This window comes from Melitaea cinxia, chromosome 5 (assembly GCF_905220565.1).
Source record: "Melitaea cinxia chromosome 5, ilMelCinx1.1, whole genome shotgun sequence".
Classification (NCBI taxonomy): domain Eukaryota; kingdom Metazoa; phylum Arthropoda; class Insecta; order Lepidoptera; family Nymphalidae; genus Melitaea; species Melitaea cinxia.
The window spans coordinates 155,220-179,540 of NC_059398.1; the positions used below are offsets into that span (position 1 = coordinate 155,220).

At 37.6% G+C, this 24,321-nt stretch overlaps 1 protein-coding gene across 2 annotated transcripts in view; it reads left to right on the top strand.

Annotated features, from left to right (window-relative positions):
- Nucleotides 1–3,159, top strand: part of LOC123653380 — a 32,582-nt gene extending 29,423 nt beyond the window's left edge. The window contains exons 2-3 of one of the 2 annotated variants that reach the window (XR_006743082.1): nucleotides 2,181–2,271; nucleotides 2,763–3,159. Coding sequence is in view for 1 of the 2 variants with exons in the window: in XM_045589370.1 (XP_045445326.1) it covers nucleotides 2,161–2,271; nucleotides 2,763–2,810 (159 nt within the window). In the remaining variant the exon portion in view is untranslated. Of the gene's footprint in view, nucleotides 1–2,160; nucleotides 2,272–2,762 lie in introns of both variants that reach the window. The other variant, XM_045589370.1, reaches the window with a different exon arrangement.
- Nucleotides 3,160–24,321: the final 21,162 nt, after the last annotated feature.

Here is a 24,321-nt window from a genome sequence, read left to right on the forward strand (position 1 = left end):
AAAGCGCCCAGTTGGAGACGCGGAATTGCGGGTTCTGGCACATGATCCGCAGGTGGATCTTATCCAGAGTATCCTCCGGTTCCACCTGCGGGATCAACAGCCCTACTTTGACGCGCCGCGGGATCTCAGACTGCTTTCTTACAACCAGTCTGGTTCCCGCGCGTGGTGACGAAATCCTCCCTATGGAGCGGCGAAGCCATTAAAGGGCGAAATCGTCCCTGCACCACATCTTAAGGGTGCCCTCACTATGGAAGGCTTTCCCCCTAAACTGCGGTGCAGCGACGGGTGTTGCGGAAGTGGTGGGCGAGAATATTTCCTCGTCCATCACCCCCTGCAACTGCCTCTCAATTGCCTCAGCCTGCTCTTTGGAGAGGTCGTGGTAGGGTTCCATCATAATCGCGACGCAGTAGTCGTTAGACTTTAACGCGTCAGCGTATTTGATGGAGCCGATGGTATGGGTAGGCTTGCGACGCTTGCCACTACCCTGGAGGGTGAAGGAGTCATCCGGTCGGTCCCGCTTCGCGGGTTTCGACCGACTTGGATGCTCCCCGTGGCTCACCTTCGTCGCGTTCTTGTTTCGGCGTCTGGCTCGTTTGGTTTTAGAGGCGCAGGCAGCAGCAGTTGCCACAACCTCCGAGGGTGCCCCCACAGGTGCAGCTGACCCGGCTTCGCCAGGGACCAGCGCAACACTGACAGGGGCAGCGTGGGTCCTTTCGTTCCCTTCGGCAGCTTCAAGCGGCCTACTCCCGTCATCAGTCGGGCGTCGCATTCGCCGCGCCTCCGCACGGACTACAGCCCGCTTCCCCTTGCGAGCCGACACCTGGTCACGTTTTTTGACCTCTCTTCTCTTAACAGTCACCAAGTTCCAGCAAGACTCGTCCTGCCAGGGTTGGGTGGCTGTCGGCATTGCTGCCTTCAGAGAAGTGAGGTCAATAGTACTTGTACTAGCCTCACTCAGGTGCTGCACCTGAGGTGCAGCCAGTAGCTGGGTTGGCGCAGCACTCAGGTTGTGAGCCCGAGGTGCAGCCGGTTCGATTGTTGGCGCAACACTCAGGTTATGAGCCTGAGGTGCAGCCGGTTGGTTGGTGGTAGGCGCTCCAGTAGGGTTGTTCGCCCCCGGTGCGGCCTTGGTGTTGTGTTTTTTGTTTTTGTTTTTATTATTAGCCATGAGTGGTAGTATAAAGTTCATCCTGAGAGTGCTTCCACCCTCCTTGGAGCCCTCAAGTGGGGACGCTGTTAGCGCCAGAAGTCACCTCAGGATATAGAGCCCCACCCCGCTAGGAAGCAGGCCGAGCTGGGCGAGATGATCTTCACCGTCCCACCCGTCGTCCACCCCCGACGGGACAGAGCTCTCGCCTGACGGCCCTCTGACGGGACGTCGCAGCCGATTGACCGAAGGTGGCTAGCCTCCGGCCTCCCGTGTCAGGAGAAATCCAGACCAAAGTGGAGTGTTGCCTTGGAGACGTACAACAGCCGACGCTCTTTCGGCTCAGCCACCAGGATTCCTTCATCCCCCCTTACGGGTCCCCGCGCACGGCACAAACACGTGGGTGGTCAATTGGGGCCAACCCTCGCTTATTGTTGCGACGGAAGGTCCGCAGGAACTTGACCACACCATCCCTGCAGAAGTGTTATGTTAAAACCTTGTTGTGAGTGTCTATTGTGTGTAGGAGGTGTATGGGTGCATGTTTAGTATGTACGCACTTGCGCGTGTGGGGGCCTGTGGGAGTGTAACTGTGTAGTGTAAATGTGGTGTTCTAGGTGAGTATATTATGTGTGTGTGAGTGTGTTACGGGAGTGCCCGCGCCGGCACTGCCCAAGTTGCTTGCGCAGGCACTCTCGACTTGTTATTCATTTAGCACCACCCAGGGGGCACGTGTAGGGGCAAGTGGTTAGGTAGTACCTACGGACGCGAATAACTTTACCCCCCCCAGGTGTACATGATAACAACCGGGACCGACGGCTTAACGTGCTCTCCGAGGTACGGTGGGAAGACCCACAAGGACTGCACAAATTCCCTATTAGCGTACCTAAATTTACATTATGTGGAATGTATTAAATCTTTTAAGAACAAAATATTAGTATTGATATGTAGTGTTTAATGTTAATACGACTTGATGTTAGCAAATGTAAGATTTATAATGTTGGAATGATTTAAAGACTAGATACGGTATTACTAGCTCGACGAGAGCTGGTCGTGATTGGCTACGAGGCGTCCCCGCGTGTCCGTCCTCGGCAATCCAGCTACCTTGTTACGCTCATCGCCCGAAGGTACTAATTAATGGATTGTTACACAATTGTGATGGTAAATAAAAGATAAAAGAAATAATTGTGGGGTTTTAAAACATAATTAAAATCAGTTTGAATGCTTTCACTTAGGGACAAAAGTATAACGTATTTATAAATATCCTCAATATAAGCTAATAATACTGTTTTTAAGCAGTATTGTGTTCCTGTTGGTGGGTAAGGTAAACAGAGCTCCTGGGGATTGGGGATTGGGTCGGCAACGCGCTTGCGATGCTTCTGGTGTTGCAGGCGTCTATAAGCTACGGTAATCTCTTACCATCAGGTGAGCCGTACGCTTGTTTGACGACCTAGTGACATAAAAAAAAATAAGCGTAATAATATTTAAGAGCCATGTGTAAACGTTTATTTCTTCATTCACTTAGAAGCATTGTTAGATCCAAATTGTAATTCTATAATTATCATCGACTAGGTAACTAAAGGTAACTAAATTGTTTTTTCTGTCGTATTTCTTACAGCGCGTATCATTCGATCGTGTGTCATGGTGCAGTAATGTACGAGTGTGATATCGGAGCGTCAGCCGGCGGCATCCTCCGGTCAATTGTCGCTGATACGAGAAACAGATGACAATGGCGACGAGCGACGCAAGGACAATCTTTAAGCAGCCGTAATACTACGAAAGAGCTTAGAATGGTCATATATAATTGTTTGAGGCGACAACACGATAAATAATTCTATTAATAATGATTAAACCGGGCGTAATAAAATTTCAAAAACAACTCTTCTTGGCAGACTTAAAAAGACAGTTTGACTTTTGGCACTAAAAATACGTTTGTGTCTATATGTGTTAAGTATTTTTTTTAATTAAAAGTTACGAAGTAATGAAAATTGATGAGAATAAACTGTATCACGAAATACTATTGTTTTAGTCAAATCATCACATAAGTCATTTCATACCAACAGTTATACAAGTTTCCTTGTGATAATTTGAAGGAATGTTGAGGAAAATAACCCATTTGGTCGCGTAGGTCTTGCGGAGTTCGTTCGTTACTCGTGACCTTGGCTGAGCGACGCTACCCGCGCACATGACTCCCGACAATTTATACCTATTACTATTCAAACCGCTAACCTTTAGCTGTTCCATTGAATTCCTAAGTAATATCATGCGCGCTATCGGTAAAAGTATTTAATTGTTTAAATTTTTCTGTTTCGAATGGCGTCTGATTGAAAGTGTAGGATGTTGATTCACTATAAAAGCAACACGAGTTGAAACCGAGCATGACGTGTAGAAAAACATTAAAATTTTTATTTATGATTGTACAAAAATTAAAGTAAATATTTTTTGAGACAAAAACATCTAAACATCAAACTTGTTTTCCGTATCATCTAAAAACTCTGAAATAGCCAACAATCGTTCAGTTCAACTGAGTCAGTTGTAGTGGTGCGTTCGCCATGAACGCGCCCAAACGTCGACGGTTTGTCTGTTCGATTCCCGCTCGGAATGGATATTTGTGATTCTACAAATATTTCTTTCCGGTTACGATGTCTGGTCTCCCAACCGTGATTATAATTAATAACATTTAATTTTTTTTTTTAAATATACCTGGACAAAGACATGGAGAAAGAGCTCTAAGTCCAGCGGTGGGATGTGACGGGCTGAATCGTATAACGTTTCAAAAATAACATACAACTGTACAGTCATTACTGTGCAATGAATTATAATGCATATTGCAACTAATGCAACCAGATTATTTTTGTTTGCTTCGTTTCATTTTTCATTATCCTTTTTGTCGGTGTACAAAAAAGTGTAAATAAAATAGAGTGTACTTACGAAACGTAACCCTCACTCTTTCTATCTTCACTAACTTATATCTCCCTCTTGAATTCCTTTCGCCTCGCGCGATCACACATTCAAGCGTGTTCAAAGAAGTTTTACTACAAAATACATTTTATATAATTACTAGCTGTGCCCGCGGCTTCGCCCGCGTTTAAATCAGTGAGTCACAAAGTTTTCCCGGCAAACTTCCAGTGAAACTCAAAATCTCATCAAAATCGGCTTAGTCGTTCCGTAAACGTTCCTCTTGAATCCCTCTCTCCATTGGTAAAACCGCATGAAAAGCCGTTCAGTAAATTTTGAGGGAATCGATCACATACACTTTTGGGGAGTTATTGTTATAATACACTAACTGTTGCCCGCGACTACGTTCGCGTGGTTATGAACATATGCATTACTATCAAGATGTTTAAGCAAATTATTTTTTTATTTCAGTCACTTGAAATGCTTATCACGCTGAGTAATTTTTTTAAAAGGCACAATTTAGTATAATTTATTAGTTATTTTTATAAAACCTCTCTATACACCACATTTTAAGTTTTATTTTCAGGCTGCAGTATAAATAACCTAGCAGGCGAACTTATAGCTGCTGTATATGTTTCAAACAAACTATCAACCCCAATCAAACGCCCTTTGCAGTGGAATATCATAAAATCCGTTCTTAGCGGACGTTTACTAACTATAATCTACCTCCCTGTTAAATTTCATCTTTGTCCATCCTGGATGGATGGACCATCCAGCGGTTTTGATTTCTCGTGATGAGTGAATCAGTGACCTTTCTCTTTTATATATTACGATGCATTATTTGGACAACTTCTCACCATCTATATAGCATACATTTTAAATTTCAAGTCTCTTCCTCCAAAAACATAGGACTTTTATACAAACTTCCAACCCCCGTTTTATCCCCTTAGGGGCAGAGTTTCATAAAATTCGTTCTTAGAGTTTCGGAGATTTCGTGATGAAACCTTTCGCGTTTATATATATTATAGATAGATTACTAATCTTACAAATAAAATATAAAGAAAAAGAACACCATCCTATGTTTTAGTTAAAGCAAATTAGAATTAATCTAAAGCAACGTTACGGTTCAGTAATTCTCCGATAGTTTGTACTTTGTAGAGAAGGTACGGAGGAACTAGACATCCCTTCAGGCTTAGTCTAGGCGTGTGCTTAACCGTTTAACTGCTTATCTTTTGATTATAGCGTGTCGTTATGCAGTCTATATTTGACTGCTACTAAATGAGGCCAAAACGTAAAATATCTATCTTAATATCTATCTTTTCTAACTGAGGTAGGGCACAGCAGGAATTTCCTGCTCAAAATATGGAGCAGCCCGACTGGGGTAGTACCTCGACTTTACAGAAGATCACAGCAAAATAATACTATTTTCAAGCAGTATTGTGTTCCTGTTGGTGAGTAAGGTGACCAGAGCTCCTGGGGGATTGGGGATTGGGTCGGCAACGCGCTTGCGATGCTTCTGGTGTTGCAGGCGTCAATAAGCTACGGTAATCGCTTAACATCAGGTGAGCCATACGCTTGACATAAAAAAGTGACATTAAAAAAAAAAACAGATCGATAATTCAACAATTTTGTAATTAATCCGAAAACTCTAGAACACATAAATCGCTCCAAATCGTTAGGTGTCACATTTCTCAAGTCTTTATTAACCTAGTTTAAATGTAATTAGCTCGTTTATTACTAATTTAAGCACAATAATAACATAATTGTTGAGACGCTCTCACGTGTGTTCTAATGTAAGACTGATTGTGCGTTGATGAGGACGGGAGAATGTCGGGCGATTCTTCAATTGTTCGCGTACGTGTTTCTTTTAGGTGAGTTTGAATATATTAATTAATTAGCTTGCTTGTAACAGGTACTCGTTTTAGTAATTTTCTATTGATAAAACACAATTTTATAGCTTTATAGCTTACCTACATGGTATATAGTATTGGCGTTCATATAGAAAATTTCGAAACGAAAAAATAATAGAAAATAAGGTTTTTAATAAATCAAAGTCGGTATGTAGGTACGATTACTATTTAGGCAGACTCGTCATTTTATCAACTGACTTCTATAAAGGAGGTAGTTACTCAATTCGACCGTAACGCTTCAGCCTATAATATCCCACTATTGGGCATAGGTCTCTTTCCCCATGTAGGAGAAGGATCAGAGCTTAATCCACCACGCTGCTCCACTGCGGGTTTGGCGGATGTTCGGATGTTCCCCACAATGAGTGACGATTGCTATCAGGTGTACATGATAACAACCAGGATCGACAGCTTAACGTGCTCTCCGAGGCACGGTGGGGAGACCCACAAGGACTGCACAAACACCCAGACCATGGCAAACACCTGTATGGCCAATACAAATGTTTGTCATGTGCGGGGATCGAACCCGCAACCGCCAGCGCAACCGGCACAATCCATGGCTGTGACTGTTATACGTACATATATGTAATTCGGCCATATATATGTATATATATATATATATATATATATATATATATTTTTTATGTATGTTCGGGGATAACTTCGTCGTTTATGAACGGATTTTGATAATTCTTGTTTTGTTGGAAAGGAGATATCCCAAGTGTGGTACCATGATAAGGAAATCAGGATCTGATGATGGAATCCCGGAGAAATCGAGGGAAACCCTCGAAAATCATACAGACGACTAGTGCGTTTGTTAATTTTTTTCGTCGACGCTTCAGCCTATAATATCCCACTACTGGGCATAGGCCTCTTTCCCCATATAGGAGAAGGATCAGAGCTTAATCCACCACGCTGCTTCAATTCGGGTTGGCGGATATATTCCTTACTATGAGTAACGATCGCTATCAGGAGTACATGATAACAACCGTCTACTTACGTTGTATTACTTTTCGATGTAATTGAAGTTGGTTATTTTTCGTTTGCGAGCAAACACAATTATGGACATTTATTTGATCCATACTGTAATTGTGGAAACAGAAGTCAATAATATCTATCGATAGACTTGACTGCCACATGTAAATTAATTATTTTCCCGAGTGACCTGCACCAATAAATGGATGGAAGCTTTTAATGACAGAGGCAAATTACAAGCGGAGGCCGAGTGATTAGTTAACGTTAAGAAACCGGCTGACAGAGCGACTGTGCATGGATACAGGTTTACTGGTAATTATTACTGCAACAGGAAGTGTGTATTAAATATTATATTGACGCTCGAAACACGGTTATTATTAGACTATTATAAATTGTAGAAAGAATAATGGTTGACCTGAGAATGGTAGATAGGTACATAAAATTAACGATATTAAATAAAACATAGTATTTATTAATTATTAATTCAACACACGTGAAGTTTGCCCGTGTTTTTCTTCCTTATTTGCAAATAAAATAATAATTAAAAAAAAAAAACAAAATATTTGATATTGTTTCTATTTATTTCGCTGACTTTGTGTGCATATTGAATTTTTATCTTGTTCCAGCTTTTTCAGTTGATTTTCTATTAGTTGTTCTTCACGCAGGCGGGTTTTTTGTTTTTTTTTTTAATTATTATTTTATTTATGTCTTTCTAGTCAGATAAATTACGTAATCGGTTCAATTCATTAAAACAGTTTACATCATGTGGTTGATTAAGTAATTTTTTAGGGTCAAGAGAACTGATAGCAAGCCCGGAGAAAGATCTCACTCTGCTCAAAGCAACGTAAGCCTGACCTTTAGCAAATAGGTGACTGCTTAAGTCAACAACTAGTAGTTTTAATATAATGAAATTATTATTAAAATTATTTGTTTGTATTTGGTATTATGTATTTGTTATTGATTTTATTAATGTAATTGTAAATTGGTGTGACATTTATTAATTTTTATTTGTAAGTTTTTTTAACCATTGTATTTTATTAGAAAGGCTACACCCCGAAGTTGATCGTCGCCTAGGAGGCGAGTTTGGCATGGCATAGGCGTGGGAAAGAGCAAAGTCCACATTTTTTAAACTTTAATATTGTATTTCTTTATTAGTATTACGGTAATCCTTGTATTATGCCCTTCAATTTGATACCCATATTGTAGTATTCGAGAAAAATTTTTTTTTTCACTAACTACAATGGCTTCGCGCAGCCGCCACGTTTGATTTTTTTTAATGTCACCTATCTAAGAACACTTGGGCATGTAAATCCGATGATTTATGTAAATCCGTTCAGTGGTTCTGGAAATATGAGGTAGTAAAGAATATTACATACAAACATACATACATACAAGATACGCGCGAAAAACATAACCCTTCCTTGGCAGTCGGGTAATAAAGATGACGTTACCGAAACTAGTATTCAGTTGCATTTCCTTGACTCACCTGTTTTTTGTTTTGAGACCTACTTCGTCAGCATGTGTATGTATGTATGTATTCAAAGGTCGTGTGCAAAGTTTTGGTTTTTGATGTTGTATGTGTTTCAGACCGTTGTTACATGTTATAATGATTTCACATCAAATAGATACATACGTACTAAATAACACTGCTTGAAGTAGTGTTGTGTCGCTGTGGTTTGGAAGGTAGTAGTAGCTCCTGGGGAAGGAGAATGATTAGAATCGGCAATGCGTTTGAAATGTTCTGTGTTGCTGGCGTCAATGGACTACGGTATCCGTCTGCCTATTTTTGTTATAATAATTTTCTTATAATTAGAAATGATTACTAGACAAGCAGCTTTTAGTTAAAGCGAAATCTATTAGATAAAATAATATATGTATATAATAAAACTATTATGTAATAAATGTTTCTTACGTTTTAACTTCAAATTACACCGTATTTATATAATTCTCTAACCAGGTTCCACGCGTATATTTTAAGTTAAATATATTTAATTTTTGATCGTTCTTGAAACACAATTATGCATATTAATCTAAGTAAGTTTTTATGTATAAATTCGCCGTGTTTCAATACAAAGAGACCCGCAGTCCGTGAATCATCGCAGCGAGTGAAGCCACACGCCACAGTGCACCGAGCGTCCCCGCAATACGGACCACTAATGAGTTATACCTTTAATTACTCAGTGTCTGAGTTTTAAATTTTTAATCTACACATGTCATAATATAACAACCATATTATCGACGTAATAACGTTTATTAAAGTAAAACTTATTTACGCGCTTGCCTTGGGGTGTAAACTGGTGACTGCGTGACGAGTGTTACGAAAAGTATGATCGGACGAGGCGAACGGAAGTTGAGAGGGAGATATTAGTTAGATGGAGCTGAAGAAGTTTTACTTCAGTCGTGTGGTCTAAAGGACACTCGTTTTTTTTCTATCTCAATACATCAAGCGTAATAATCATAATTTAATAGTTTATATTTTCTCGTATTACTGTTATTGCAATGTGTTTGTTTGCTGAATTGTTCAAGTTTTATTTTATTAACTTTTCTGTCGCTCATTTAGTTACATTAACTATTATTTTATAAGTGTCTGATTCATCATTACAGCCTATACAGTCCACTGCTGGACATAGGCCTTCACAAGTTTACGCCAAAAATAACGTGAACTCATGTGTTTTGCCCATAGTCACCACGCTAGGCAGGCGGGTTGGTGACCGTGAAGGTTCTGATTAGTCCTAGTTTAAAGTTGCAAATTATCTGATACTAAAACATGTATATTTATCTATTAGCCAACATAACTACTGTATTAAATAAATATCAACTGCGATAAATTGATAGTTAGTAGGATAGATATACTTACATCAATATCAGTTGGGACGCATTCAACCTGTAACATCCCACTGCTGGGCATAGGCCTCTATCTCAATGTAGGAGAAGGATTGGAGCTTAATCCACCACGCTGCACCACTGCGGATTGGCGGATATGTTCCCTACTATGAGTAACGATCTATCAGATATTTATGATAAAAACCGAGACTGACGGCTTAATGTGCTCTCCGAGTCACGGTTTTGAAAACCCACAAGGAAAAAAACCGGAAAAAAGATGTTTGCGTAAATATAAGTCTCCATCACGAATAGGAATCGAACCCGCAAACCGTCGGTGTTGTAGGCGACCAATCGAACCACTACACCAGAGCGGTTGCTATATATCGTGTGATATCTCGTCAAAGTACTTGAAAAAAATCAGTTAGGAGTTACAACGAATTAAGATTTGAGGATACTCTGACCAAAACATGATTTTTCTCGTTAGCTGACGTCTATAATGGTTTTATCGAAAGCTCTATCAGATAAGATAGAGTTACCTTCTCATCATTCCAGCCTATTGCAGTCCACTGCTGGACATAGGCCTCCACAAGTTCGCGCCAAAAATGCGTGAACTCATGTGTGTTGCCCATAGTCACCACGCTGGGCATGCGGTTTGGTGACCGCAGGGCTGGCTTTGTCGCACCGAAGACGCTGCTGCCCGTCTTCGGAGTTACCTTCTAGTCAACACTAAAAATAATTACTGTACATGTATCCATCATCACATGACTTCAATACAGTCTAATATATAAAATTCTCGTGTCGCGGTGTTTGTAGTTAAACTCCTCCGAAACGGCTTGACCGATTCTCATGAAACTTTGTGTGCATATTGGGTAAGTCTGAGAATCGAACAACATCTATTTTTCATACCCCGAATTATAAGGGGGTGGGGGGGGGGAATTATCGGGTTTAATAACATATATGGCAAAACAACGTTTGCGGGGTCAGCTAGTAATATATAATTAGTTCACGTGTATATATAGTTCACGTGTTGTAAGAGAGTAAAGACCTTAGGAAAAATATCAACAATGAGTTACGATATTTCATCGTCTCTAACATTGAGATTTATTTTATACAAGACAGTCGTTGTTACAACTGATGCTATTTAATGATTGTTATTAGTTTATTTGTACGAGTTTTGTACTTATATGTTTTAGTGTAAAAAAATATATATTAATGGAATATTATGATGACTTCTGAAATTATTAAAATTTGCTTTAAATTTTATATTCCATATAAACTTTCTACAAATTATAAGAAGAAAAAAAAAATTTAAAAAAAGATCAATTAAAATATATCTATTTTCATGTCATAGTCGAGGGTAAAAGAGGGATTCGTTTAATATACAAAAAAGAAAAATGTGAACCGTCTTAAGACGTCTGGCAAATGATTGTTAAATTTAATTAAAAAAAATTCTTTAAAATTGCGACTACTCAATTATTTAATAGTATAGTACATATTATATTCCGTTATATAGCGTGACAAAGCGTCGCCACAACCTGTATCGCCACGCGAACGATAAGGCTTACTCCTCGCCTATAGATGTTTCACATTTTTTTTTTAATCTTTATTTTTTGTAGAGGGTTTGTTCACAGGTTGAACATGCCACCCTCATTTTTACACACTAAATCTTACACACGACGCTTAAGATATATCTGTACAATTTTATATATTTTTTTTGCTTCTTCGCTAAGAGGAAAAACTAGGATAGTATTATGAACCCCTATGTTACTAGTATTATATTGTGTTCTGTATAAAAAACCCCTCTCTCGGCTTCAATCCGGACACATTCAGTCAAAATGTGATATACATCTTCTGTTCTTTCGCACTCCGTGCAATTTGGTGAATTTACCTTTCCCATAAGAAAAGCAAATTTTTCTCATCAAAATGTAAATAGCAATAGTAATATAAGATATTTTTCTACGTTAAGAGTGTGTCACTCAATAAAATATTGAAGGCCGTTATTCAATAAATAATAACTACATTGGTAAAAGAAATCAAATCTATAATCAACGCGTGGGCGACTATCGACCGCTCAGAAAACAATGGCGGCGAAAAAATCGCGTCATTGAAGAGATCGAGACTGGATAAGATGCGTATTTTTCTGTCAACGTGGCTTCATTTGACGTGACATCGCACAATGTACATATAACAAGCCTTCAGAACAGACTTGATTTTTTTTATTTTATACAAATAGGAAATAACCGTTTATGTAACTGGTTGAAATGAATACATATGTACCTACTTACCGCCGCGTTGGCGCAACGGTTACAGCCATGGATTGTACCTGTTGCGCTGGCGTTTGCGGGTTCGATCCCTCACATGACTAACATTTGTATTGGCCATACAGGTGTTTGCTGTGGTCTGGGTATTTGTGCAGTACTTGTGGGTCTCCCCACCGTGCTTCGGAGAGCACGTTAAGCCGTCGGTCCCGGTTGTTATCATGTACACCTGATAGCGATCGTTACTCGTAGTAGGGAATATATCCGCCAACCCGCATTCGAGCAGCGTGGTGGATTAAGCTCTGATCCTTCTCTTACATGGGGAAAGAGGCCTATACCCAGTAGTGGGATATTACAGGCTGAAGCGTACTTAAAAAAAGTGTATGTGTTGTTCACACACGGCAGAAGTGAATCTTCTGATAAGTCGTAGGTCGGTAGGTCGTTGCGACTTGTTCTATCGTCGATGATCACGGTCTAGTGAAAAAGGTCTTAATCGCCATGCAAAACGAGTTAATTACGCGTTTTGAGCAGTAATGTTACTATATACATTTATATGTTTCTTTCTTTATCGTAACGTATTTTCGTTTCGGCGAGTTTCAAATCACAACGATTCTATAGAAGTTAAACTTCAAAAACCAATGAGTAATTTTATTCAGTTCAATTAAATCTGCTGACATCTAATTTAAAGCATTTAGGTCATAAAAACGTTGCAACTTCAAAACATTTTATCAAACACCCTCTTATGTTGGTCATTTCTCTTTAGGTCGACTAATGTTAATTTCAATAAAATAATTTTTAACAAAAAAAAAAAACCGACTTCAAACAGGCAACTAAAAAGTGAAAAATAAATTTACTTAGTACAAAGTAATTCGTATTTTGATTTAGTTAATCAGAAATGATTAAGTAAATATTTTATAATTTTGAAGTCGGTGCCAAGTAAAACAACTACTCTGGTATCTACTCGTAAGTTGTATTCAGTTTTCTTTCATAATTTGTTTCATTGACTATTAGGTTGAATACTGTTATTATTCTGTTATTGTTTTGACATATCTAATAGTATTTTTTGTACTTGTTTGTTGTGTGTGTGTTGTTTGTATTTGTTATTGTAGCCAGGTTGTTGTAGTATTTACTTGGCACCAACTTCAAAATTATAAAATATGTACTTAATCATTTCTGATTAACTAAATCAAAATACGAATTACTTTGTACTAAGTAAATTTATTTTTCACTTTTTAGTTTCCTGTTTGAAGTCGGTTTTTTTTTTGTTAAAAATTATTTTATTTTACAATTTTTAGTGATGGGTAGACCTAACAAGGATGCTTTTTCTCTTGTGTCGGGGGTCCGGAAACATATACAATACACAAGCACAAACACCCAGACAATGACAAACATCTATATGGCCAATACAAATGTCTGTCGTGCGCGGAGATTGAACCCACAAATGCCAGCGCAACAGCCGGTGCTGTGACCGCTGCGCTAACGCGTCGACATACTATGAGTAAAGTTCGCTATCAGGTGTACATAATAACAACCGGGACTGACGGCCTAGCGTGTTCTCTGAGGCTAGGTTGGGAGAACCACAAGGATTAACAACTAGACCGAAAATAAATATTTGTATAAACATAAATATCCACTCCGAGCGGGAATAGAACCCGCGACCGTCGGTGTTTAAGCGCCGCCGACACAGCACATGCACCGTTATATCAAAGCGGTCGTCAAACAACAAAAGGTATAACTGCTGAAAATTGTTGAGAAATTCCCTCGAGTGTTTATGGGCTCCATCATCAAACCTGGTCCTGCGACACAGATGATCACACAGCAGGTAATTGCTATAAATCGTTGAAAAGTTCCCTCGACTATCTTTCGTCTCCATCATCAGACTTAATGGCACTTGTAACTCATATAGGTGCAAAGTTCTCATCAATAGAAACGAATTAAGTTCAAACAGCAGGTAATTGCTATAAGTCGTTGAAGAGTTCCCTCGACTATCTTTCGTCTCCATCATCAGACTGAAATAGCACTTATAACTCATAGATATGCAAAGTTCTCATCAATAGAAACGAATTAAGTTCAAACAGCTGGTAATTGCTATAAATCGTTAAAGAGTTCCCTCGACTATCTTTTGTCTCCATCATCAGACTGTAATAGCACTTATAACTCATACAGGTGCAAAGTTCTCATCAATAGAAACGAATTAAGTTCAAAAAGCAGGTAATTGCTATAAATTGTTGAAGAGTTCCCTCGACTATCTTTCTTCTCCATCATCAGATCGACTCCAGACCTTTATTTAATAGTAGTGGTTTATAGTACTTAATGAAAACATGATTAAATTTACTAGTCACCCTTACGATTTTTGAAAGTTTCCCTCGATTTCTCTGGGATCCCATCATCAGATCCTGGTTTCCTTATCATGGTACCAAACTATGGATATCTCCTTTCCAACAAAAAAAGAATTATCAAAATCGGTTCATAAACGAAGAAGTTATCTCCGAACATACATAAAAAAAAATATATATATATATATACGGTCGAATTGAGTAACCTCCTCCTTTTTTTGAAGTCGGTTAAAAAGTAAAAGACTTTCACACGAGTATTACAAACTCAAGGCTTGTTTGTAGTTAAGTTAAAGCGCGACCTCAATATGAACCGGGCCCTTGGCCGAGACTATTTACTCCTGAATTGTGGCTCTGCGTCGTTTTCAGTTGACATACATATTTCGCCTTTATTTTAGAACCGCTAAAGTTAAGAAAATGTAACCGATACCATACGAGTAAAAGTGCAGAATATATGCTCAATCTTAATCTTTTAGTAAATTTATCTAGAAGAAAATGTTCTCTTATCAGACGTTTCGTATTTATTGATGTTTTAATGATCTTGTAGCGTAAACAATTCATACTTAAGGGAAGGCCATTTTCGTGATGAATTTCGAGTTCTCAACTGGGGTATGCATATGTCTAGGTGGCGAATGCTAGCGCGACCCCATCTCGCCCCACCCAGGTGTACGACTGCTCACACGTGGCGGTTTTTTAGTCAGTAGAGTCTGACATAACCCTCTGGCGCTCCCGCGCCGGAGGGTATCCATGACGGATTTTCCCCACGTTAAAAAAAATCATATGTCTAATAAAACAATCCGATCCAGATTCTTTGATTGTTATTATTATTATTAGCACCCACAAGGGGTCTCCAGACTTTGAAGCCTTAGGGTTATAATCATTTTTCAATGTGTTTCAAGAATCAAAACAGTTTTAATTTTTCTGTCCTTAACTTATTAATATTATTATGAATATATTTAAGCCTATTAGTTAGTTTAGTTTTGGCTGCCGCGGACTAGATTTATGACTCTACACTTACGCTGTTGCGGGCTGGATTTGGCTCTCAGGCCGTACTTTCGAGACCTAAAGATCTTTAAGAGAGCGGTTTTATGAAGTACAAAACTATTGATTCTAGTGAGTTTAACAGCTTTTAGTCAGTCCCTGATATTCCTTTTGCCTTTCCATCCTTTTGAATCCTGGATACCTCGAACAGAAAAGCTTGATAGGAACCCTACTTCTACAAAAACCCAGATCTGACTTCGGTTAAGATAATGAAAGATCGTCTTCAAGAATATTTATTATAAAAAAGAAACACATGAAAGCACTTACCGCACAGAGTTCCATATAAATTGGATTATCATATTTACAACGTAATTAAGTGCACACGCAAAAACTTTAAGAAGCGTCCACTCTTGCGCCGTTTGTGACACGTTCACGAATGAACTGTTTTTGTTATTATTGACTATTAAAAATAGGTTTGGTGATGAATGCCGTTTTGTGTGTTTTATAATACTTACAGCACTTTCTTTACACAATGCTACCGTAAGTGTGTGTAAAATCTCTATATAAAGCTGTCTCTATAAAAATCTCTATATATTGTTATTTTTTGTACGCTTTTTTTAGTACTATTATCTGATTTGTATGAAATAAAGTATTAAACAAAATTAAAATAAATAAAATTTCACGCACGTATTCAATGTTGACCTATAGTTTCATAATAATGATTTAGTTTAAACTTTTGTATGTGTAAACGCATCATTACGAAAAATGATACTCAAGACATTGCTCTGAAACGATATACATAAAAAAGACTATTTAAATAAAACGAAAGCAAAAATGTTCCTATTATACATCGAATAAAATTAAATCTCATACATTGTTCTTTCACAGGCATACACGTATGAATAACGAATCCAAAATTCAGTGAAGCGATGACGAGCTGCGTTTACTTAACTTACTTTCGAGTCTTAAATTATATATTTTGATCAGAGCGATCCGTCTTTGAGGAAGCCCTTGGACGACCCTTTTTTTTTAAGCTTAACGTTTATTACTTAAATACTATTTTCATTTTTTTTGTTTTGTTTTTGTAATTCTGTTTTCAAAATGAACAGAAAGAGAGAGAAGAATTTATTTATTATTAAACTAGCTGACCCGGCGAACTTCGTATCGCCCCTAACACAAACTTTATCGTATGGTATTAAAGTTCAAATTGACTTTTAAGTATTATCACAAATCTTTTGTATGGGAGTATAGAAAAGTGTTGTTTTTAGACTTTTTCAGATAAATTTTTTTGAATTTTTCTCTCCGTAAGAACCATCCTCGTACTTCAAGGAATATTTTTAAAAAAGAATTAGCGAAATCGGTCAAACCGTTCTCGAGTTTTGCGCTTAGCAACACATTCAGCGACTCATTTTTATATTATAGATTTGAATTTATTTATTATTAAGATTGAATTATATTATTTATTTATTTTTATTTTTTTTCTAAAATATTTTGAGTTATAGTTACAAAAGGGTTATCAAAATAAAACTACGAATTTCGTATCTATTTCCGCCGTCTACTAGACACAGTTGAAGAGATTTGTCTGATTTGGGTTACCGTGTCCTAAAAAAGGCGTCGCGTTATTCCTGCGGTTCCGCATAGCTTCGTGCAACAAAGTGGCACAGTTGAGTTTCGCTCGTTATTATTAGAGCGGTAGGTGTGAGCGTCGGTTATGTAAGACTAATGACAGGTAGCTTGAGGTTCGCACGGAAAACGCCTCGTAACTTGTAAACTATCGCTACCGATCCGTTTTTATTACTGATTGGTACTGTTTAGTAGTAGAACTGTTAACCGACCTTTGAAACAATCCGTAACCTTGTTATTACAAATCAAACAATAAATTACTTGTGTTTGTTTTTTAATTTGTATGTCCAGTAGTGACTGCGAAAGGCTACTGTGATGATGGTGATGATACAGGTATTAAAAGAAAAACATTCGAAATTAAAGTGCATATTACATTACTATGATAATATCGTTACAATTGAAATCATAAAGTCAGTACTTATATGACGAAAAGTGATCTGTCTAAAGTGATCTATTTAGACATTTACTTTTTCAATCATAATACAAATATATTATTAATCAACTATACAATAACATTAGAATACAATAACATTATAAATAAAACTGGAACATAAATTAACAAAGCTTAAATGTTACAAAAGGTAGGACAGTGCAAAGAGAAAGAAAATCAGACAATAACGTATAAAAATTTATAACAAAATTTCATTAATTACTATAACTTAATTACTATACAAATAATCGGACAATAAGTATTACAATTAATATCACAACTCTACACGTGTCAAATGTTGTCTAAAATTCATCTGCAGTTCTATCTCGCAGCGCCTCGCGGATTCCGAAGGACTCATACGGTATGTAACTGCGCATCGCCGACTGACTCTTCTTGCTCTATAAAATCGCAGCGGCCAGCATTTGCATTTCGACAAGGATTAACGTTTATACTCACCGAGCACACGGGCCTTACGTCATGCTATCAATATCTTAATAACGTGAACTGATGGCTTTATTCGATATTTTGTTGTACATACAACAAAAGTACTGATACAAACGCACTTAACTGAGGTGGGGCACGGCGGAAATATTTTGCTCAAAATCTTTAGCAGCTCGACTGGGGAAGTACCTCGACCTGACAGAAGATCACAGATAGATAATACTGCTTTCAAGCACTGTTGTGTTCCTGTGGTGAGTAAGGTGATCAAAGCCCTGAGAGGATTAAGAGTAGTGTCGGCAACATTAGTGTAATGCTTCTGGTGTTACACACGTCTATAAGCTACGGTAATTGCTTACAATCAGTTGAGCCGTACGCCTGTTTGCCGACCTAGCTGGAATTAAAAAAAAACCTCGATATACTTGTTAGAGATGAAACAAAATACATTTGAAATCTCAATTGTAACTTTAGAACTTTCATCGTCCATTTTTCGGTCCATTAAGGGGGTTAATAACATATATGGCAAAACAACGTTTATGGGGTCAGCTAGTAGTAATTATATAATCGTAATAAACGTCATAATTTACTAAAAACTCCGTCTTATAAGTATGTTTTGTTACGTTATTACGTCCTTAATATACCTACTTACGTATCTTTTATGAGAGTGCAAGAAAGAAGATAGTCGTTTGGTGATGGAGCAGCTGACAAGAAGCTGTCGAACGACTGTTATATTGTGTAATAGCATTGTTTGATTTGTTCGATATTCTGAGAAAATGAGTTTTATAACGTCTTATAATACGTTACGTGTGACGATGAAATCTAGGGCAAAGATGACACAAATTCAACTAGTCTACGAACTTTGTGTATGATTTTATAACTGCCTTTATTCCGATATGTGGTTGTACTAATAAAGATAAATGTACCTGTAAATGTATTTCATTCTAGCCGACCCGTGTCCATTTCGTTGGGCAATAATTATTATTTTTAACCGACTTCCAAAAAAGGAGGAGGTTCTCAATTCGACTGTATTTTTTTTTTTTTTTTTTTTTTTTTTTTATGTATGTTACATCAGAACTTTTGCCCGTGTGGACCGATTTCGACAAATTTTGTTTTAATCGAAAGGTTTTGTGTGCCAATTGGTCCCATTTAAATTTATTTGAGATCTAACAACTACTTTTCGAGTTATATCTAATAATGCGTTTTTACTTGACGCTTTTTTCGTCGACCTACGTTGTATTATACCGCATAACTTTCTACTGGATGTACCGATTTTGATAATTCTTTTTTTGCTGGAAAAAGGATATCCCTAGTTTGGTACCATGATAACGAAACTAGGATCTGATGATGGGATCCCAGAGAAATCGAGGGAAACTCTCGAAAATCCGCAATAACTTTCTACTGGATGTACCGATTTTGATAATTCTTTTTTTGTTGGAAAGGGGATATCTGTAGTTTGATACCATGATAAGGAAACCAGGATCTGATGATGGGATCCCAGAGAAATCGAGGGAAACTCTTGAAAATCCGCTATAACTTTTTACTGGGTGTACCGATTTTAATAATTTTTAATTTAATCGAAAGCTGATGTTTGTCATGTGGTCACATATAAATTTTATTGAGATCTGATAACTACTTTTTGAGTAATCTTTGATAACGCGCAGTTACTTGACTATTTTGTCGTCGATCTACGTTGTATTACTCGTCGATGTAATTGAAGTCGGTTTTTTTTTCGTTTGCGAGCAAACACAATTATTGTGATGCAAATGTGTACTAAAGTTTTAATCTCGCTCGCATTTCTCCGACTTGATTTACATATACTATTATTTTTCACTAAATTTTTTGTTCGATATCAATAAAATATAGCCTATATCACTCCTGAATAGTGTAGCTTTCTGTTAGTGAAAGAATTTTCTTTTTATTAGAAAAAATGTCCTCCTTCATTGGATATGTAGACAAATCTGTTATACAAATATGTTTATTGTTATCGTTCAATCTATACTACTCGTATAATATTATTATAAAGAGGTAAAGTTTCTAACTTTGTTTGTTTGTGGGGGTGATCTTCGCAAATACTGATCCGGTCACGAAAATTCTTTCATTAACAGAAAGCTGCACTATTCAGGAGTGACATAGGCTATATTTTATTGTGATTGAACAATAAATTCAGTGATAAATCTTATATATAAAATTCTCGTGTCATAATGTTAGTTACAATACCCCTCCGAAACGACTGGACTGATTTTTATTAAATTTTGTGTGCATATCGGGTAGGTCTGAGAATCGGCCAACATCTATGCTACTCTAGCGATAAGACCGCCTTTGTACACTGTATTTTTATTTGTAATATGTTATTGTGTTGATTGTTGTTGTGTACAATAAAGAGTATCTATCTATCTATTTCATACAGCTAAGTTATAAGGGGGGTTATGGGGGTTTAAGGGGGCTAATAACATATATGGTAAAACAACGTTTGTGGGGTCAGCTAGTAATACCTATGCTAGTATATGTATAGAGAGCGGCAAAAAATACGAAACAGGAATATCGTGCTCATTATATTATTATTATTGGTATTACTTCCTTTGAATAACAGAGAACATTGAACAATATGATGTACAAGTAAACGTTAAAATAGTTTTGTTATATAAAATTCCCTTTACCTCAAATGTTTGCTCGTTTTTTTAAACACTGTCCTATCTCCTAGGTACGTAACGTGACACGGTGCGACGTAGTGCGAACTAAGACCATGAATATTTATGTCCTCATACACACACACACACACACACACACACACACACGCAGACATATATACATACGTACATGTACACACAGGACCTCAGATAATGTGATAACGTAGAAAAACCTAATCTTATAAGTATAGAGGTTATGTTAATTCCCAAACTTACCAAATTAATTTAAATGAATACAAGAATGGTCAACATAACAGTTTTATTAAATTCAAAAGAGGGGAATTTTCTTTGTAAGAGGAAGTAAACATAGGCTGCTGGAATATGGCATTGGGGACAACAATTAACTGTAATAATTAAAAATTAAATATGGGATGAAATCGATGCCTCGTATCTCCTCATAGTTTTTTTCTTACATTTCACTTTCGAATCCGCCATGTTTCCATTTGTTCGGAACTGCCTGACTGGACTCGATTCCATCGAAACTGGACACGCAACCTTTGTTCGCAATCATGGTAGCAATGTAGATACAGAATCGTCTCGATCAATTCGAAACTACGGAACGAATCGAGCGAAATCGAATCGATAGCAACTCGATAAAATGCAAATAAGTCCGTGGACGATCCCACGGAGTTTTTTGCGGAGTCGTCGAGCCACAGCGCCACAAGGGGAATTAACGGTTACAGATGCGATCGCCTTAAGTGGACGCTACATACGTACGTGCTGCCTCGTCCCATTACGTGCCTCTGTGTGCGTGCGAGTCTGTGTGCGTGTAATTTGATGGCAATATTTAAGGTCTTATCTTTGTAAATGTCGTTTAGTATTTTAATGTTTATAATTATGAGTTGCTTAATTACCTTGTGTTGTCTGATAGTATATTTTACAATAGTTCTTATGACTTACGCGATATTCTATTGATAGTTTAATACTGTTTTTTGATAAACTTTGCAAATATTTTTATCTAGCTAATAAGTATATAATTATATGATTTTATTCATTTAATTATCCCATTCACTTATAATAAAGCGATGATTCACACACAACACACACTGATCTCCAGTTATATGTACATATTATTATTATATCAGTTTCTATAATATCAAATTGATCTTAATTAATAAAATACAGTATAAAATATTCAGAACACGCGAGCTGCAGTCTGTTTATTAAACAAACACGTCCACTTTCGCGAATCGAAGTTAATCCTTATAAATTCTGCTCTCAATATCTTGACAGACGTTTGACAAGTCAGAAAGATGATTATCGTGAAAGATACACATGATGATATAAGTTCGTATAATAAATCTGTAACAAGCTGTGCATGCGTTATAACATATTTGGAAAATGTGGTCTGTTCGTCTGTTTGTGATATTCAAATTTAAAGAGACCGACTCCATTTTTTTTGTCACTAGGTCGGCAAACGAGCGTACGGCTCACCTGGTGGTAAGCGATTACCGTAGCTTATAGACGCCTGCAACACCAGAAGCATCGCAAGCGCGTTGCCGACCCAATCCCCAATCCCCCCAGGAGCTCTGGTCACCTTACTCACCAACAGGAACACAATACTGCTTGAAAACAGTATTATTTAGCTGTGATCTTCTGTAAGGTCGAGGTACTACCCCAGTCGGGCTGCTCCATATTTTGAGCAGGAAACTTCCTGTTGTGCCCTGCCTTAGTTACCATTTGATTCATCTTGAAAGTAAATTGTTTTGCTTTTCGATTAACGCATTTGCAACTAGACCTAAATAATTTAAAAATGATTTATTTTCATTTATATTATAATGAAACAAGTTTTTCGTATTTGATCGCAATTTGTTAAGATTTTTAGATGCCCGACATTTAGTCCACCCGTGACTTGCTGTAAATTATCCGAAACGTCGAGCATCAAAAAAAGTTAATAAACCGCGATAAAACCCGATATTTATTTCATTATAATGAGTGAAATTCGCGTAAACATTAAAAAGCAATTTATTTACATTAATTTACAAACGTAAATGTAGTTTAAGACTTCATTTAAAAATATGACTGCGACGAAGCTATGCTATTACACACGCACACGCGAGCAACATGTAGGTACATGATAAAATAAAATACAAAGCGAACAAAGTTGGGCAAGAAGTCTTGTCAGTGTATTAGTTGGTGGGCTGAAACAAATAAAAGTGCAAAAGGAACCGAGTATGGCGTCGTAAGATCGATGCGCGGTGTGCCCGTACGGCGGCACCTTCGTGTAGTTGTCCGCTGTCGGATGTATCACACTCAGACCTGCTCGCTAACTGTACCTGCGAAAGCCGGTCGGCGTGTTTTAAGCTTCAATTATTAATTAAAAACAGTGTTTATAAACTGGAACTCAAAATATACTTTTGAAATTGTTTGTTTTGTTCAGACTTATCTGTCATATCAATTGTAGTTGAAGCTACCACCAGTAGTTTTATTATTTTAAAGCCTATAGCCACTTGCATGTAAGAAGGATTATTGGTCCTGCGAAGCTCAATTTTTTCCACCATATTTTTTATATAGTTTAACAAAGTAATTTGTATTTTTAGATTAATGGAGTGTGGTAGGTTTGGAAGAGGAAACGTGGATGTGTCTATAAGCATCCTGTAGTTGTTCTATATAATCTTATGTTATTTGTTGTATACCTTGTCTAGACTTGGATAATAGAACACGTAAGTCTTGAAGGTTTCTTAAAAATGCAAAGGTTAAGTAAGTACTAGAAGCTTTACCCCAGAGTACAATACCCCAACCTACCATAAAGTATGATGTCGAGACCATGTTTAACGTGTTTTTACCGTGATGGACATTTACTTGTATATTTTTAGTAAATCACCCATAAAACAAAGGAGAGTCATTTCAATAAAGCGGATCTAGCGCTGTTTTTTATGTAGTTTATAGAAATTAATTTAATTACGGTAGGGCAGAGCAGGAAATATCCCGCTCAAAATCGGACGCAGCCTGACTGAGGACGATACAGAAGATTTGACTGATGGCGAAAGTTTCACTAACGCTAACGATGGTGCCTTTGGTTCTAGGTTGAATATACCTAAAGACATCAGTTATTGTCCTTGAAAAATAAATTATCCGTTAATTCCCTGTTGACAACCTGACTGATTAGATTACAACTCTGCTGTCATACACTTAGATAATTTATAGACGGTTTCACTTCAAATTAGAAGTTGAGCTTTTTTTGATATGCACCTCGGTTCAGCCTAATACAGTCCACTGCTGGACATAGGTCTCCACAAGTTCGCACAAGAATGGAGTGGACTCGTGTTTTGCCTATAGTCACCACGCTGGGCAGGCGGGTTGGTGACCGCAGGGCTGGCTTTGTCGAATCGAAGACGCTCCTGCCCGTCTTCGGCTTGTGTAATTCAAAGTCAGCAGTTGGATGGTTATGCCGCCATCAGTCGGCTTTTTTAGTTACAAGGTGGTAGTGGAACTGTGTTATCCCTTAGTCGCCTCAACACCCACGGCAAGAGAGGAGGTGGCTATATTCTTAGTGCCGTAACCACAATAAATAGTACCCGCAGTAATACGGTGTAACATGGCTGTTATTATTTTAAGACAATTATTTCCATAAAAGCTTCAAGACGGTGTACCCAAATGATACTTACACTGACTAGAGTGAATCAATATGATAGACTAAGAGACTGAGGATATCCAAATGATAGACCTTTGCTTTCTATTACTTTTATAAATAGTTTTTCTATATATTATACAACTAGTTTTTCCTGAATAACGTTCATGGATAGACATTGGCCAGTTACGATTTTATTATATTAATATGTATATTAGATTACTTTAAAATTATAGGTTTTTGGGAATTTTGG